The sequence below is a fragment of the Oncorhynchus tshawytscha genome, linkage group LG31 (assembly GCF_018296145.1).
Source record: "Oncorhynchus tshawytscha isolate Ot180627B linkage group LG31, Otsh_v2.0, whole genome shotgun sequence".
NCBI lineage: Eukaryota > Metazoa > Chordata > Actinopteri > Salmoniformes > Salmonidae > Oncorhynchus > Oncorhynchus tshawytscha.
This window is the reverse complement of record NC_056459.1, coordinates 30,371,957-30,388,774: the sequence shown is the minus strand read 5'-3', so window position 1 is coordinate 30,388,774 and position 16,818 is coordinate 30,371,957. Positions and strand designations below refer to the sequence as shown.

Genomic DNA, 16,818 nt, shown 5'->3' with positions numbered 1-16,818 from the left:
AGAGAGACGAGACCCCACGCGACGAGCTATAAGACAGACTAGACCCCACACGACCAGCAATAAGACAGACGAGACCCCACACAACGAGCTATTAGACAGACCAGACCCCACACGACGAGCTATAAGACAGACCAGACCCCACACAACGAGCTATAAGACAGACTAGACCAGAACCCACACGACGAGCTATAAGACAGACTAGACCCCACACGACGAGCTATAAGACAGACTAGACCCCACACGACGAGCTTTCAGACAGACTAGACCCCACACGACGAGCTATAAGACAGACTAGACCCCACAAGACGAGCTATAAGACAGACGAGACCCCACACGACGAGCTATAAGACAGACCAGACCCCACACGATGAGCTATAAGAGAGACGAGACCCCACACAACGAGCTATAAGACAGACTAGACCCCACAAGACGAACTATAAGAGAGACGAGACCCCACACGACGAGCTATAAACAGACTAGACCCCACACGACGAGCTATAAGACAGACTAGACCAGACCCCACACGACGAGCTATAAGACAGACTAGACCCCACGTGACGAGCTATAAGACAGACCCCACACGACGAGCTATAAGACAGACCAGACCCCACACGACGAGCTATAAGACAGACTAGACCCCATACGACGAGCTATAAGACAGACTAGACCCCACGCGACGAGCTATAAGACAGACGAGACCCCACACGACGAGCTATAAGACAGACTAGACCCCATACAACGAGCTATAAGACAGACCCCACGCGACGAGCTATAAGAGAGACGAGACCCCACGCGACGAACTATAAGACAGACTAGACCCCACACGACCAGCAATAAGACAGACGAGACCCCACACAACGAGCTATTAGACAGACCAGACCCCACACGACGAGCTATAAGACAGACCAGACCCCACACAACGAGCTATAAGACAGACTAGACCAGAACCCACACGACGAGCTATAAGACAGACTAGACCCCACACGACGAGCTATAAGACAGACCCCACACGACAAGCTTTCAGACAGACTAGACCCCACACGACGAGCTATAAGACAGACTAGACCCCACAAGACGAGCTATAAGACAGACGAGACCCCACACGACGAGCTATAAGACAGACCAGACCCCACACGATGAGCTATAAGAGAGACGAGACCCCACACAACGAGCTATAAGACAGACTAGACCCCACAAGACAAACTATAAGAGAGACGAGACCCCAACGACGAGCTATAAACAGACTAGACCCCACACGACGAGCTATAAGACAGACTAGACCAGACCCCACGTGACGAGCTATAAGACAGACTAGACCCCACGTGACGAGCTATAAGACAGACCCCACACGACGAGCTATAAGACAGACCAGACCCCACACGACGAGCTATAAGACAGACTAGACCCCACGTGACGAGCTATAAGACAGACTAGACCCCACGTGACGAGCTATAAGACAGACCCCACACGACGAGCTATAAGACAGACCAGACCCCACACGACGAGCTATAAGACAGACTAGACCCCACACGACGAGCTATAAGACAGACTAGACCCCACGCGACGAGCTATAAGACAGACTAGACCCCACACGACGAGCTACAAGAGAGACGAGACCCCACACAACGAGCTATAAGACAGACTAGACCCCACAAGACGAGCTATAAGACAGACTAGATCCCACGCGACGAGCTATAAGACAGACTAGACCCCACACGACGAGCTATAAGACAGACTAGACCCCACGCGACGAGCTATAAGACAGACTAGACCCCACACGACGAGCTATAAGACAGACTAGACCCCACGCGACGAGCTATAAGACAGACTAGACCCCACGCGACGAGCTATAAGACAGACTAAACCCCACGCGACGAGCTATAAGACAGACTGTGTGTGTGTGTGTGTGTGTGTGTGTGTGTGTGTGTGTGTGTGTGTGTGTGTGTGTGTGTGTGTGTGTGTGTGTGTGTGTGTGTGCGGAGGGGGGGGGGAGGGGGTGAGTGATACAGGGTCAGATGTATAGAGAAAACCAGAGAGAGAGAGAGGCAAGTTTTGTTCTGAGTAATGGGTTGAGTAACAAACATCACTATACTTACCTTCGACCTGTCCAGTCTTCTGTGAGCTGAGTAGTCTGGTGTCGGCAGGAGGGGAGGAATGAGAGAGGGCAGTAAGGAAAGCAGGAGGGGAGGAATGAGAGAGGGCAGTAAGGAAAGCAGGAGGGGAGGAATGAGAGAGGGCAGTAAGGAAAGCAGGAGGGGAGGAATGAGAGAGGGCAGTGAGGAAAGCAGGGGGGAGGAATGAGAGAGGGCAGTAAGGAAAGCAGGAGGGGAGGAATGAGAGAGGGCAGTAAGGAAAGCAGGAGGGGAGGAATGAGAGAGGGCAGTAAGGAAAGCAGGAGGGGAGGAATGAGAGAGGGCAGTAAGGAAAGCAGGAGGGGAGGAATGAGAGAGGGCAGTGAGGAAAGCAGGAGGGGAGGAATGAGAGAGGGCAGTAAGGAAAGCAGGAGGGGAGGAATGAGAGAGGGCAGTAAGGAAAGCAGGAGGGGAGGAATGAGATAGGGCAGTAAGGAAAGCAGGAGGGGAGGAATGAGAGAGGGCAGTGAGGAAAGCAGGAGGGGAGGAATGAGAAGGGCAGTAAGGAAAGCAGGAGGGGAGGAATGAGAGAGGGCAGTAAGGAAAGCAGGAGGGGAGCAATGAGAGAGGGCAGTAAGGAAAGCAGGAGGGGAGGAATGAGAGAGGGCAGTAAGGAAAGCAGGAGGATGAGGAAGGAGACAATCAACGTAAAGAGCATTGGGACAAAGTCCTACATTTGTGTTAATAGACGAGCCTGGTTTGTTGTTGTTGATGTTGTTGTTGTTGTTGATGATGATGATGTGCCTTTTTTACCTTCTCTGACATCACAGAGTGTGTTTTTTTAATTTTATTTTTGTAAATGAAGATTCATGTTCACGTGGTTGGTTTTGTGTTTGTCTCTTTAATCAGTTTCTTAACTCTTGCGAGAATAAGTGCCTGCCTATTTTGGTTGTGATGTAAACTCTTCGCTGTGTTCAGCTGATCCGAGGATCTTCCATGTTTAATAGTCATTGCTCCTGAATTCTTCTCCGTTCTGTTGGTCAAACTGTTTTTATTTGATATATTGTATCCCGGTGACATCACAAACTGGCATAACTTCACCAAATATGTCTTAATAGAGTACAATTACAGTACTATTGAAATAGTTGTTGTAAAAACAAACACCATGACAGATGAACAGTTAGGTGATTGCAGAATTTCTGGTACAGTACTATAATTCTGTTCTGTTCATTGGAGCTAACACGTGTGTGTGTGTGTTTTAGTTAGGGTTGGCCGTTGATTCAGGTGCTAAAACAGTGTTTCTGTTCATTGTTTTCATGTGTACAAACTCTTCCTGTATTCCCTGATGTCTAAGCCAATCACAGTACAGGACTACACATCCGTAGTCATTCAGCTGCCCACTCACAACACCGAAGTCTCCTATGCAACATGCACCTAAATGTTAGTACCACTATCAGGCAGTTCACATTGTTTAACGTTTTCCCCCCAATAGCTTGTGTTATAATTCCTCTATGCTCGGCACACACATCTCACTTGCCACGGCTTCGGCTGTGTTTTTGTGTGTGTTTTTGTGTGTGTGTGTGTGTGTGTGTGTGTGTGTGTGTTTGTGTGTGTGTGTGTGTGTGTGTGTGTGTTTTTGTGTGTGTGTGTGTGTGTGTGTGTGTGTGTGTGTGTGTGTGTGTGTGTGTGTGTGTGTGTGTGTGTGTGTTTGTTTGTGTGTGTGTGTGTTTTGTGTGTGTGTGTCTGTGTGTGTGTTTTTGTGTGTGTGTGTGTGTGTGTGTGTGTGAGTGGTGTACGTGTGTGTATTTGCAACAGTTGAGTTTGTTTACTATCTGATACCTCTGTTAATGATGATGCTGTTAAGGACAGTTTGAATAAATGAAATAAATAAACCCTTTTACAACATGACCGTCTGTCTCTCCTTACACTGTGTGTGTGTGTGTGTGTGTGTGTGTGTGTGTGGTGGGAACTGCGAGGCTGGAACAGCCAGGGTCGACAGGAGGGGAGGGAGAGAGGAGGAGCAAAGAGAGAGAAAGGAAGTGCAAGTTTGAAGTGAAGATAAGAGACATCGAGGACACCAGAACAGAAACAGTTGAATTCCAAGTGTGGAATGTATAACAACCTTGGAGTCTGTAGCTCACACACACACACACACACACACACACACACACACACACACACACACACACACACACACACACACAGAGACACACACACACACACCACACACACACACACACACACACACACACACACACAGACACACACACACACACACACACACACACACACTGGGTGTGTGTGTGTGTGTGTGTGTGTGTGTGTGTGTGTGACCAGTGGTGGAATAAGTACCAAATTGTCATATGTGAGTAAATATAAAGATACCTTAACAGAACACGACTCAAGCAAAAGTGAAAGTCACCCAGTAAAATACTATTTCACTATGAGCAGAAAGCTTAAATTCTTGTTAATCTAACTGCACTGTCCAATGTACAGTAGCTATTACAGTGAATGAATACCATGCTATTGTTTGAGGAGAGTGCACAGTTATATACTTGAAAATGTATCAATAAACCAGTTAGGCACATTTGGGCAGTCTTGATACAACATTTTGAACAGTAATGCAATAGTTCATTGGATCAGTCTATACCTTTGCACATACACTGCTGCCATCTAGTGGCCAAAATCTAAAGTGCACATAAACTGCAATAATACATTGCGACCTTTCTCTTGCATTTCAAAGATGATGAAGAAACAAACAAAACACTTTCTTTGTATTATCTTCTACCAGATCTAATGTGTTATATTCTCCTACATTCATTTCACATTTCCACAAACTTCAAAGTGTTTCCTTTCAAATGGTATTAAGAATATGCATATCCTTGCTTCAGGTCCTGAGCTACAGGAAGTTAGATTTGGGTATGTCATTTTAGGAGGAAATTGAAAAAAAAAGGGTCTGATCGTTTAAAGTAAACCAGACGTCACAATTTTTTTTTTTTAACTTACCTTTTAAACCTATTGTGTACATAATGTTGCTGCTTACTGTCTCTTATGACTGAAAAAAACTTCTGGACATCAGAACAGTGATTCTGCTTTAACGAGTCCGACGAGAAGGATTTCCTGTTTTCACTGGAACATTCCCACATCCATGCCTTCTACGTGAAGAAAAGACGCAGGAAAAGGGGCTGCAGATCGGGCAGCCTTCTGAGAATCCGTAGGCAAGCGAGTAAACTCCCACTGCCATCCGTTCTTCTTGCTAATGTGCATCTTTGGAAAATAAAATTGATGACCAACTATTAAGATCTTCCTACCAACGGGACATCAAAAACTGTAACATCTTATGTTTCACGAGAAGTGGCTGAACCACGAAACAGACAATATAGAGCTGGCAGGATTTTCCATGCACCGGCAGAACAGAGACGCTACCTCTGGTAAGACGAGGGGTGGGGGTGTGTGTCTATTTGTCAATAACAGCTGGTGCGCGATGTCTAATATTGAAGAAGTCTTGAGGTATTGCTCGCCTGAGGTAGAGTACCTTATGATAAGCTGTCGACCACACTATCTACCAAGAGAGTTCTCATCTAAATTATTTGTAGCTGTCTATTTACCACCACTGAACGAAGCTGGCACTAAGACCGCTCTCAACCAACTCTATAAGGCCATAAGAAAAGAAAATAAACAACCACGAAAAGTATAGCTGAGAACTCTCTAGGCAAGTAGTGTGGCCTGCAATTTTTCACAATATACTTGAAACTTCACTGACATTTTCAACCTACATGTTTCAAGCAGACCACCATAGTCCCTGTGCCCAAGGAAGTAAAGGTAGCCTGCCTAAATGACTACCACCCCGTAGCACTCGTCGGTTGCCATGAAGTGCTTTGAAAAGCTGGTCATGGCTCACATCAACAGCATCCTCTCAGAAACCCTAGACCCACTCCAATTCGCATACCGCCCCAACAGATCCACAGATGACGCAATCTCAATCACACTCCACATTGCCCTTTCTCACCTGGACAAAAGGAACACCTATGTGAGAATGCTATTCATTGACTACAGCTCAGCGTTCAACACTATAGTGCCCATGAAGCTCATCACTAAGCTAAGGACTCTGGGACTAAACACCTCCCTCTGCAACTGGATCCTGGACATCCTGACAGGCCACCCCCAAGTGGTAAGCGTAGGCAACAACACATCTGCCACGCTGATCCTTAACACTGGGGCCCCCCAGGGGTGTGTACTTAGTCCCCTACTGTATTCCCTGTTCACCCACGACTGCGTGGCCAAACACGATTCCAACGCCATCATTAAGTTTGCAAACAACACAATAGTGGTAGGCCTGATCACCGACAACGATGAGACGGCCTACAGGGAGGGGGTGAGGGCCCTTGGAGTGTGGTGTCAGGAAAATAACCTCACACTCAACGTCAACAAAACAAAGAGATGATCGTGGACTTCAGGAAACAGCAGAGGGAGCACCCCCCTATCCACATCGACGGGACAGTAGTGGAGTTTTAAGTTCCTCGGCGTACACATCACAGACAAACTGAATTGGTCCACCCACACAGACAGTGGTGAAGAAGGCGCAGCAGCGCCTCTTCAACCTCAGGAGGCTGAAGAAATTTGGCTTGTCACCAAAAGCACTCACAAACTTTTACAGATGCACAATCGAGAGCATCCTGTCGGGCTGTATCACCGCCTGGTACGGCAACTGCTCCGCCCACAACCGCAAGGTTCTCCAGAGGGTAGTGAGGTCTGCACAACGCATCACCGGGGGCAAACTACCTGCCCTCCAGGACACCTACACCACCCGATGTCACAGGAAGGCCATAAAGATCATCAAGGACAACAACCACCCGAGCCACTGCCTGTTCACCCCTCTGTAATCCAGAAGGCGAGGTCAGTACAGGTGCATCAAAGCAGGGACCGAGAGACTGAAAAACAGCTTCTATCTCAAGGCCATCAAACTGTTAAACAGCCACCAATAACATTGAGTGGCTGCTGCCAACACACTGACTCAACTCCAGCCATTTTAACAATGAAAAAATGGATGTAAAAAATGTATCACTAGCCACTTTAAACAATGCCACTTAATATAATGTTTACATACCCTACATTACTCATCTCATATGTATATACTGTACTCTATATCACCTACTGCATCTTGCCATCTTGATGTAATGTATTACTAGCCACTTTAAACAATGCCACTTAATATAATGTTTACATACCCTACATTACTCATCTCATATGTATATACTGTACTCTATACCATCTACTGCATCTTCCCTATGCCGTTCTGTACCATCACTCATTCATATATTTGTATGTACATATTCTTCATCCCTTTACACTTGTGTGTACAAGGTAGTAGTTGTGGAATTGTTAGGTTAGATTACTCGTTGGTTATTACTGCATTGTCGGAACTAGAAGCACAAGCATTTCGCTACACTCGCATTAACATCTGCTAACCATGTGTATGTGACAAATACAATTTGATTTGATTTGGATTTGAAAAGGTACTACAGCTGCACCATCAAGAGCATCCTGACCTGTTGCATCACCGCCTGGTACGGCAACTGCTCGGCATCTGACCGTAAGGCGCACAGAAGGTTGTGCGAACGGCCCAGTACATCACTTCCTGCCATCCAGGACCTCTATACCAGGCGGTGTCAGAGGAAAGCTCGTAAAATTGTCAGAGACTCCAGTCTGTTTTCTCTGCTACCGCACTCAATGAATAAAATCGCCAACAGACAATTTACATTGATCCCCCCCCCTTTTGTACACTGCTGCTACTCGCTGTTTATTATCAACTATGCATAGTCACTTCACCCCCACCTACATGTACAAATTACCTCAACTAACCTGTACCCAGCAAACTGACTCGGTACCGGTGCCCCCTGTATATAGCCTCATTATTGTTACTCTTATTGTGTTACTTTTTATTATTACTTTTTATTTTAGTCTACTTGGTAAATATTTGAACTATACTGTTAGTTAAGGGCTTTTATAATTTCACGGTAAAGTCTACACTTTCATTCGTCGCATGTGACAAATAAAGTTTGATTTGATTTGATTTGATATACGTGCATTTAGAAAGTATTCACACCCTTTGACTTTTTCCACATTTTGTTATGTTACAGCCTAAATTAAAAATGTATTAAATTGAGATTTCACTGATCTATACACAATACACAGTATTATGTTTAATAAAAAATGAAAAGCTGAAATGTCTTGAATCAATAAATATTCAACACTTTTCAGAAAGTGAAAGCAGCTCTGGATATACCTCTTATGGGCAACAAGAACATAAAATAGCAAAAATAATCACAAGCTTTCTGCTAGTAGACAAAGAGAACCCCGTCGTTGTGCTGCTGGCCCATCGGGCACCTGTCGCGGAACGGGGCGAGGTTGTCCTAACCCGGCCCTGCCCCGCGCGCTGCGATCACACGTCGAATGCCGCCAATTTATAACGTCCCTGAGGGAAAGACCGCAGACAGTTATCTATATTTTAAATGTTAGGAGAATTTATTTCACGATAAAAAGGTCGTTTTCTCTTTCTTTTTGGAAGGAGAAATCAAAGTATTCAAAATGAGCGTGTATGTAGGTTAGTGATAATTAACAAGCTAGTGATATATATATATATATTTATATGTTTTAGAAGTGTACTTGGTGTCCAACTTGATAAGAAGTTAGCTAGCTAGCTAACTACTGTAGATAGATACTATAGATATCTATTGAATGTGGAGTAGCTATTGTAGCTAACTTCCTAGCCTTTTCCCTCCCAGCTAACGTTAGCTATGGTTATTTCTCAATAGCACTTGTTTGTTTCTTTACAGGTTCATCTTTTAATGTTGAGGATGTCCTTAGACCTTCTACGAAAGAGGGTAATGTTAGGCAAACATACAAAATGTTTGCCTTTGCTAGATATATCTCATATCAAAAATGTTTTCAAATATTTGCCTTGAGAATAATGTCCTAAGATGTCAAGCTGATATATATTTCAGGTGGGCATGAAGATGTCGAGCCCAAAGTTGAGCATCTGATGAATAAACTTAAAAGGCTGCAACAAGGTAGCCATTATTAACCCCTTCCACACTACAAATTAATCATATATGCCTAATGGAAGAGCAAGGTTGATTAGGGTTTAAAATATACATGATAAATGAAGAACTCAGGCTAATAACAAAAATTTGATTCAGTATTTTTTGTCATAATTGATCTAGCTGAAGATAGCATCCTGCAAGCCATAATGGTTTTGTGTCAGTAAGTGTGGTTATGCATACAGTGGTGTGGATGTATGTGTTTTTGGTGTTTCCTCTCAGGTAAGAGAGCTATAGAGGAGGAGGTGAAAGAGGCCCAGTCACTCAGAGACTCTCTGCAGGAAGAACTCGATGCCTGTAAGAAACCTTGAAGAAATCTGGTTTTGCTCTCATACTAAGTAATATTAGCTACATCCTTTGTTATTCTTTCCTTCCCACTGGACACAGACATCAATTCAACATCTATTCAACATTGTTTCCACTTAATTTAATTGAAATTATGTGGAAACCATGTTGATTCAACCAGTGTGTGCCTAGTGGGTTGCTTCCTTTGGGTAATCACTAATCCAATATGACTAGATTGGGGGGAAATGATCTCCTGCTTTCAGCCATCCAACCATCTCAGATCAGAGATAAGCCTACTTCGAAGACAGGCTTCTTGTTTAAAGTATTGGAACAGTTTAGAAAAATATAAAGTGATGCTTAGTAGTTTTGGTTTTCTAGTAGTCCTGAAGTGTACAAAATTGAGGACACCAGCATCACTTGTTCTTCCCCCAGTACAGACGGAAGCTTACCAACTGGAGGGAGTCCACAAAGAGAAAGAAGGTGACAACACACAGAACACTCACTTTTACGTTTAAGGCCATACACATTTTATTCACCGTTTAACAGATGCCCCTCACATTTCTCAAAAATAAAAACGGAAAATTTTAAAGATTATCGCCAAAAGTAATGTCCTCAACCTTCCACTAAAGAGATACACAACTTCCTAATTTTTATGGCCTTAGCACAGCTTATAATGAGGCTAACATCGCTAGAAAAGGTTGCTAGGCGTTGTATTAAGTTGTTATAGTATTTTTACAAGGTCGTCCACTTATTTTTATAGGTTTTTTTTTCTCTTCGCTTTGTTAAAAAAGTAAGATACTTTTATATTTATGTCATGAGAAAAGTAGCCATTCTGGAAATACTGAGAGATTCCTGCCATGACATCATGGCAACAGAATGACGATTGGCTTAGAATAGAGTAAGCCTTTAGTGGAGACGTTTGTCTTATTTGACTTTCAGGGTTTGTTATATTACACACTGACTCATCTCAATGGTATGCTGATGTTAGAGCTGATGATTGTGGTCAGTCTCAAATATCTGATCCCATTTATCAGTCAGTCATTCTTAATTTTCTAGTTACCGAATATTACAACACATGAATGAACCTACTACCAAAATCAGTCACTACTACCAATCATTCCCTTCTATGCCTGAAATCCATAGTGCTCTCAAAGGTAATACGTTTACAGTTGTTTTTGTCAATTTAAAACTGATGATGTTTTTATCCCAGAGTCGTGCATGGTGCTGCAGTTCCAATGTGAAGAGATGGAACAGGACTCTACCAGGTGAGCAGTTACACCTGCCTGGTATGCACCTTCCCCTCTCACCAGTCTCCACCCACCTTGTTATGGTCAAGTAGCCAGCTTCCAGACCAGATCCCTTCTTCAGATCAAACACTAGATGGCAGCATATCTTCATGTTTATGCAGGCCTAGAGCGGACATGATCTCTATTCAGGGTCAGTTTAAGATTAAATCATATACAACGGGAAAGACTTGAAAACAGAACAATGGATTTATTGGCATCATGGACTAACATACCGAACCAAACCTGTGATGTGAGGAGTTATTCAGCAACATCTGGTGTTTGGTTCAAGTCTACACATCTGCAGGTGGAAACTTTGACTCTAAAAATCCTGACAAAACAGGATGAAGACATGGCATATGTCAGAAAGCTGCTGCTGGGAAAGAAATGAACTCTGATTTATTTGAACGCTCAATTCTGTAGGACCTGACAAAGACAGTGGTCTAAGGCACCGCATCTCAGTGTGAGAGGCGTCACTACAGTCCCAGGTTCAAATCCAGGCTGTATCACATCCGGCCATGATTGGGAGTCCCATAGGGCAGCGCACGTTTGGCCGGAGTAGGCTATCATTGTAAATAAGAATTTGTTCTTAACTGACTTGCCTAGTTAAATAAAGGTTAAATGTAAATTTATAAGAAACGTCGGTCTGTGCGTCTCAATAAATCACAGTGGAAGGAAGCATATCACAGTGGTTGACATTCCTCATCTCCTGTCCAGCACCTGAACAAGTTAAGTGTGTATGTGTCCTTGTTCACAGGCAGCAGCAGCTTAACAGGAAGAGTGAGGACCTGATAGAACAGTACAGATGCCAGATCCAGGAGACTAAGCTCAAACACAGGAAACACCGGTAACTATGTAGCGGTGCAGGGGGAACAGTCAGAATGGGGGCTTGAACCAACAGCCATTAGAGAGATCAGACTATGTATTGTGTGTTTTTTTTCTGACAGGATGAAGTTTGAAAACCAGCTCCAGCAGCTGATAGAGCAGCATAAGAACCTGCACTCTGTCTTTGTGAGTTTGTCTGCTTGTATCTGTGAGAAATCTGAAAGATTCTTTCCAGATCTGTGAATACTAAGTGTTGTGTCTTCCATCCAGAGCCCAGACAGACTGCCTGCTGAAATAGAGAGCGTTGAAAACGCCAAGTCTCAGCTGCTGAAGGCTGGTAAGAAACTCTGATGACTTTAAACACAATAGACTTTAACATGGGCTATTAGCACCATCGGGTGTGCAACTGTGATGTATCTATGTCTGTTTGTGTGTGTGTGTGTGTGTGTGTGTGTGTGTGTGTGTGTGTGTGTGTGTGTGTGTGTGTGTGTGTGTGTGTGTGGGGGGGTATAGAACAGCTGAAGTTGTCTCAGCTCTGCCATCTAGAGGAGGCACTGGATGAGGCCAGGAGGCAGACTTCGACTGACACAGCAGACAAACACACAGACTGAACCCTGGAACCGTACACTGTAAAAACGACCACTGTGTACAATTACAGATATTACCATGGCTCATAGTTAGAGAGGGTTCCGTGGGTAGAAGCAAAGTTGTGAATGTTTTGTGATTGTTCTTCTGCCCTTGATGTTGTTTATTGAGGTCCCCTGTTTGATGTTGTGGTTCTGAATCATTTGTACATCATTCTTTATTAATTATTTATTTGCTGCTGAGCTGTCTGCTTTTAAACAGATTAAATACAGTTGTCTATGTTACGTGTTTGTGGATTGAGAGTCTCACACGGATAAGAATAAACAAACATCACCAACATGAATGCAACACAGACAGTCACCAGTGGTGTAAAGTACTTAAGTAAAAATACTTTAAAGTAATACTAAAGTAGTTTTTGGGGGTATCTGTACTTTGCTTTACTATTTATATTGTTGACAACTTTTACTTTTACTTCACTACATTCCTAAAGAAAATAATGTGCTTTTTATTTCATACATTTTCCCTGACACCCAAAAGTACTCGATACATTTTGAATGCTTAGCTGGACAGGAAAATGGTCCAATTCACACACATCAAGAGAACATCCCTGGTCATCCCTACTGCCTCTGATCTGGTGGACTCACTAAACAGAGAACATCCCTGGTCATCCCTACTGCCTCTGATCTGGTGGACTCACTAAACAGAGAACATCCCTGGTCATCCCTACTGCCTCTGATCTGGTGGACTCACTAAACAGAGAACATCCCTGGTCATCCCTACTGCCTCTGATCTGGAGGACTCACTAAACAGATAACATCCCTGGTCATCCCTACTGCCTCTGATCTGGTGGACTCACTAAACAGATAACATCCCTGGTCATCCCTACTGCCTCTGATCTGGTGGACTCACTAAACAGAGAACATCCCTGGTCGTCCCTACTGCCTCTGATCTGGTGGACTCACTAAACAGAGAACATCCCTGGTCGTCCCTACTGCCTCTGATCTGGAGGACTCACTAAACAGATAACATCCCTGGTCATCCCTACTGCCTCTGATCTGGAGGACTCACTAAACAGAGAACATCCCTGGTCATCCCTACTGCCTCTGATCTGGTGGACTCACTAAACAGAGAACATCCCTGGTCATCCCTACTGCCTCTGATCTGGTGGACTCACTAAACAGAGAACATCCCTGGTCATCCCTACTGCCTCTGATCTGGTGGACTCACTAAACAGAGAACATCCCTGGTCATCCCTACTGCCTCTGATCTGGTGGACTCACTAAACACAAATGCTTTGTTTGTAAATTATGTTGGAGTGTTGGAGTTTGTGGCAATCCGTAATTTTTTAAAATTGTGCCGTCTGGTTTGCTTAATTTAAGGATTTTTAAAAATTATTTGTACTTTTACTTTTGACACTTAAAATATATTTGAAACCAAATACTTTAAGACTTTTACTCAAGTATTATTTTACTGGGTGACTTTCACTTTTACTTGAGTCATTTTCTAGTAATATCTTTACTTTTACTCAAGTATGAGAATGTAGTACTTTTTCTACCACTGACAGTCACACAGACAGACACATACACACATAAACTCAGCAAAGATAAATCGTAAAGATCCAAATAACTTCACAGATCTTCATTGTAAAGGGTTTTAAACACTGTTTCCCATGTTTGTTCAATGAACCATAAACAATTAATGAACATGCACCTGTGGAACGGTCGTTAAGATACTAACTGCTTACAGACGGTAGGCAATTAAGGTCACAGTTATGAAAACATAGGACACAAAAGAGGCCTTTCTACTGACTCTGAAAAACACCAAAAGACAGATGCCCAGGGACCCTGCTCATCTGCGTGAACATGCCTTAGGCATGCTGCAAGGAGGCATGAGGACTGCAGATGTGACCAGGGCAATAAATTGCAATGTCCGTAGTGTGAGATGCCTAAGACAGGGAGACAGGACGGACAGCTGATCGTCCTCTCAGTGGCCACGTGTAACAACACCTGCACAGGATCGGTACATCTGAACATCACACCTGCGGGACAGGTACAGGATGACAACAACAATTGCCCAAGTTACATCAGGAATGCACAATCCCTCCATCAGTGCTCAGACTGTCCGTAATAGGCTGAGAGGCTGGACTGAGGGCTTGTAGGCCTGTTGTAAGGCAGGCCCTCACCAGACATCACCGGCAACAACGTCGCCTATGGGCACAAACCCACCGTTGCTGGACCAGACAGGACTGGCAAAAAGTGCTCTTGCCTAACAAGTCACAGTTTTGTCTCACCAGGGGTGATGGTCAGATTTGTGTTTATCGTCAAAGGAATGTGCGTTACACCGAGGCCTGTACTCTGGAGCGGGATCGATTTGGAGGTGGAGGGTCCGTCATGGTCTGGGGTGGCGTGTCACAGCATTATCGGACTGAGCTTGTTGTCATTGCAGACAGTCTCAACCCTGTGCGTTACAGGGAAGACATCCTCCTCCCTCATGTGGTACCCTTCCTGCAGGCTCATCCTGACATGACCCTCCAGCATGACAATGCCACCAGCCATACTGCTCGTTCTGTGCATGATTTCCTGCAAGACAGGAATGTCAGTGTTCTGCCATGGCCAGCGAAGAGCCCGGATCTCAATCCCATTGAGCACGTCTGGGACCTGTTGGGGGCTAGGGCCATTCCCTCCCAGAAATGTCTGGGAATTTGCAGGTGCCTTGGTGGAAGAGTGGAGTAACATCTCACAGCAAGAACTGGCAAATCTGGTGCAGTCCATGAGGAGGAGATGCTCTGCAGAACTTAATGCAGCTGGTGGCCACATCAGATACTGACTGTTACTTTTGATTTTGACCCCCCTCCCCCTTTGTTCAGGGACACTTTATTCCATTTCTGTTAGTCACATGTCTGTGGAACTTGTTCAGTTTATGTCTCAGTTGTTGAATCTTGTAATGTTCATTCAAATATTTACACATGTTAAGTTTGCTGTAAATAAACGAGGTTGACAGTAAGAGGTTGTTTCTTTTTTTGCTGAGTTTATATCTTGTAATGGTAACCTAGGTATTTAGGCCTTATTGAAAAGAAGTGGATATTCAACCGGCAGCAGAAATGTTTACATTTAGACATAGGGGTCAACATTAATTTAGGTTAGGTGTAGTTTCAGTAAGGTCAAGGAAATGCATAACATCTAAAATTGGGTTAGTGTACTGCCGTGATTTTCTACCAGTCGATAACACTGCCTCTGGCTGGGATGAGAACGCCCTCATAAAGACAAGGTGTCACCCCCTGACCTTAGTTGTCTTTGTTTTCTTTATTATTTTGGTTAGGTCAGGGTGTGACGAGGGTGGTATGTATGTGTTACTTGTCTAGGTTTTTTTGTATATCTATGGGGTTTCGGTATTGTCTAGGTAAATGTAGGTCTATGGTGGCCTGAATTGGTTCACAATCAGAGACAGCTGTTTATCGTTGTCTCTGATTGGGGATCCTATTTAGGTTGCCATTTTTCCATTTTTGGTTGGTGGGTTATTGTCTATGTGTAGTTGCATGGCAGCACGTGTTGTAATTAGTGTCACGGTTGTGTTGTTATTTTGTTTACGTGTTCTTTGTTTATTAAAGAAGAATGTATTCTTATCACGCTGCACCTTGGTCTCCTCGTTATGACGAACGTGACACAAGGGTCTTCCCTGGTATAAGGTTAAATAAATACCACCGGGTGTGTATCTAGCTTGTGAGTAACCTTTACATGCATAACAATGTAATTATGTTAATTATAGAATCAGCCGACTGTAATTATGTTAATTATAGAATCAGCCGACTGTAATTATGTTAATTATGGCATCGGCCGTATTCCATTCGACAGACACTGGTATGTACTAATGCTGCAGAACCGCTGAGGGGGGTGTGTGTGTGTGTGTGTGTGTGTGTGTGTGGTGTCTTAAGATGAAGTTTTCATCTCTCTAGTGTTCTGTCACATACTTGTATAGTAATTTACTTTTCTTGTTCCTTCATACTGGAGAAGCCACAAACACACACAGCTCGACTGGAACCAGTAATCTGAAGCCAACAGAGGTAGTTAGCACAGATGTCTTGTGTGTTAATTATGTAACCAACACATGATTGTCATTTATCACAGTTACACACACACACACACAGGGAATAACACATGTTGCTGTTTATCTTTACTCCCCCACACTAAGGTGAGAAATGACCTGGAAGCATTTCGGCTCCACTGTGTGTTTGACCTCAGTGCGTTTGGGTTGCAGTGAGTCACCTGATACGCAGGTTTGACATTACAGTGTGGGAAATGCATTGTGGGAAAGCTCACTAGAAGGGGAACGTAGACATTTTCGCATGTGTAGTATATGTATGTACTCTGTGGCAGGGGTAGCAGGTATCCTAGTGGTTAGAGTGTTGGGCCAGTAACTGAAAGGTTGCTGGTTCAAATCCCTGAGCTGACAAGGTAAAAAATCTGTCATTCTGCCCCTGAACAAGGCAGTTAACTGTTCCTAGGCTGTCATTGTAAATAAGAATTTGTTCTTAACTGACATAACATAATTACAGATGATTAGTCAGCTGATTGTATAATTAACATAATTAATTGTTATGCATGTCTAACATGTGTCTGTGTGTATTGACTGAGGATCTAAAACCCACTCTTAACCTCCCCTTCTCAACTC

General features: G+C 43.9%; 1 protein-coding gene across 1 annotated transcript; it reads left to right on the top strand.

Moving 5' to 3' along the window:
- Positions 1-8,429: 8,429 nt before the first annotated feature.
- On the top strand, positions 8,430-12,580 carry si:ch211-199g17.9 (uncharacterized protein LOC108180085 homolog). Its single transcript, XM_042310439.1, has 10 exons — positions 8,430-8,676; positions 8,909-8,956; positions 9,077-9,142; positions 9,395-9,469; positions 9,890-9,937; positions 10,668-10,722; positions 11,498-11,587; positions 11,688-11,751; positions 11,836-11,902; positions 12,079-12,580. Exons 1-10 carry the CDS (start codon positions 8,661-8,663, stop codon positions 12,174-12,176), a joined length of 627 nt encoding a protein of 208 aa, XP_042166373.1. The 5' UTR covers positions 8,430-8,660; the 3' UTR covers positions 12,177-12,580.
- The last annotated feature ends 4,238 nt before the right edge of the window (positions 12,581-16,818 follow it).